Genomic DNA, 1,232 nt, shown 5'->3' on the forward strand with positions numbered 1-1,232 from the left:
CAAGAAGAGGACGAGACAAGTTAAAAGCAAATGATACATTAATACAAGGCATTGAATATAGGACTACCGTGTGCATTATTATATAATATTTGTATATATGGATATTATGGCATTGAAAACTAGTAGTGTTTGTTGCTACCGAAGGGTGATGATTGTTGTGATTGTGGAGAAGAGACACAACAGAAACATTTTGGCGATAGTTATGGGGATCGAGATCGAGTTAGTTCATGTTGCTTGGTTCCAATTGATATTTAAAATGGTTGAGATTCTTCGTGTCTGACCTCAACTTGTAATATATATGTTGAGCAGATGGTAAGGGGACTACACCACATAGCTAAGCGGAGTTGAAAACACATATCGATTTTGCATAACAAGAAAATGGCTGCCACTTACCATGCTCGATCAAACAGCTTGCCCTCAAGGCAACACCCCATCGTTTCACAAATTGACGAGAACTTGAACCGATTGAGGGAATCTCAATCAACCTCTACATCATCATCGATAGGCCATAATCTAAGTGGTCTTCAGGATTTGAATGAATGTGTTGATGTATTGCTTCAATTTCCCCTCACCCAACAAGATCTCGCCCAAGAGAAGCAAAGGGAAATGGTTGAAGAGCTTTTGGATGAATCTCTCATGCTATTGGATGTATGTACCATTGCTAAGGATGCCTTGTTGCAAACAAAGGAATGCACACAAGAGCTTCAATCAATTTTGCGCAGAAGACGTGGAGCCGAAGGGCTTGCTAATGAGTTTAGGAAATACTTGACATCTAGGAAAGCCATGAAAAAGGCAATCTGCAAGGCCTTAAAGAACTTGAAGCATATACAAAATAAACTCAGTACTCCTGGCGAGAATGGAGCTGTGATTAGCGTCTTAAGAGATGTAGAAGCAGTTACCATCAGCGTGCTAGAATCCGTATTGTCCTTTATTTCAGGGCCAGTGGCAGAATCAAAATCGAGCCGTTGGCCGCTGGTTTCGAAGCAAATGCACCAGAAGAAAGTAATGTGCGAGGAAGAATAGAAAGCAAATGAAATTTTGAGTGCTGAAGCTGCAGTATGTTCCTGCATCAAATCCAAAAACATGAAGCATGTCGACAACGTGCAAAAGGAGCTTCAAAGCTTAGATTTGAGCATCCAAGATCTTGAAGAAGGCCTTGAAACCCTCTCCAGGCGTATGATCAAAAATAGAGTTACTGTTCTTAATATCATCAGCTGTTAAATATTGGCATC

The 1,232-nt window shown here is 40.5% G+C and overlaps 1 protein-coding gene across 1 annotated transcript; it reads left to right on the top strand.

Annotated features, from left to right (window-relative positions):
• The first annotated feature begins 378 nt into the window (after positions 1–378).
• Positions 379–1,023, top strand: LOC107921128 (uncharacterized). Its single transcript, XM_016850997.1, has one exon. The coding sequence runs from the start codon at positions 379–381 to the stop codon at positions 1,021–1,023; it is 645 nt and encodes a 214-aa protein (XP_016706486.1).
• Positions 1,024–1,232: the final 209 nt, after the last annotated feature.

Source organism: Gossypium hirsutum, chromosome A12, assembly GCF_007990345.1.
Source record: "Gossypium hirsutum isolate 1008001.06 chromosome A12, Gossypium_hirsutum_v2.1, whole genome shotgun sequence".
Lineage (NCBI taxonomy): Eukaryota > Viridiplantae > Streptophyta > Magnoliopsida > Malvales > Malvaceae > Gossypium > Gossypium hirsutum.

Bases quoted from the DNA above. Each gene is read 5' to 3' on its own strand.
- LOC107921128 (XM_016850997.1), top strand. From the start codon at position 379: ATGGCTGCCACTTACCATGCTCGATCAAACAGCTTGCCCTCAAGGCAA.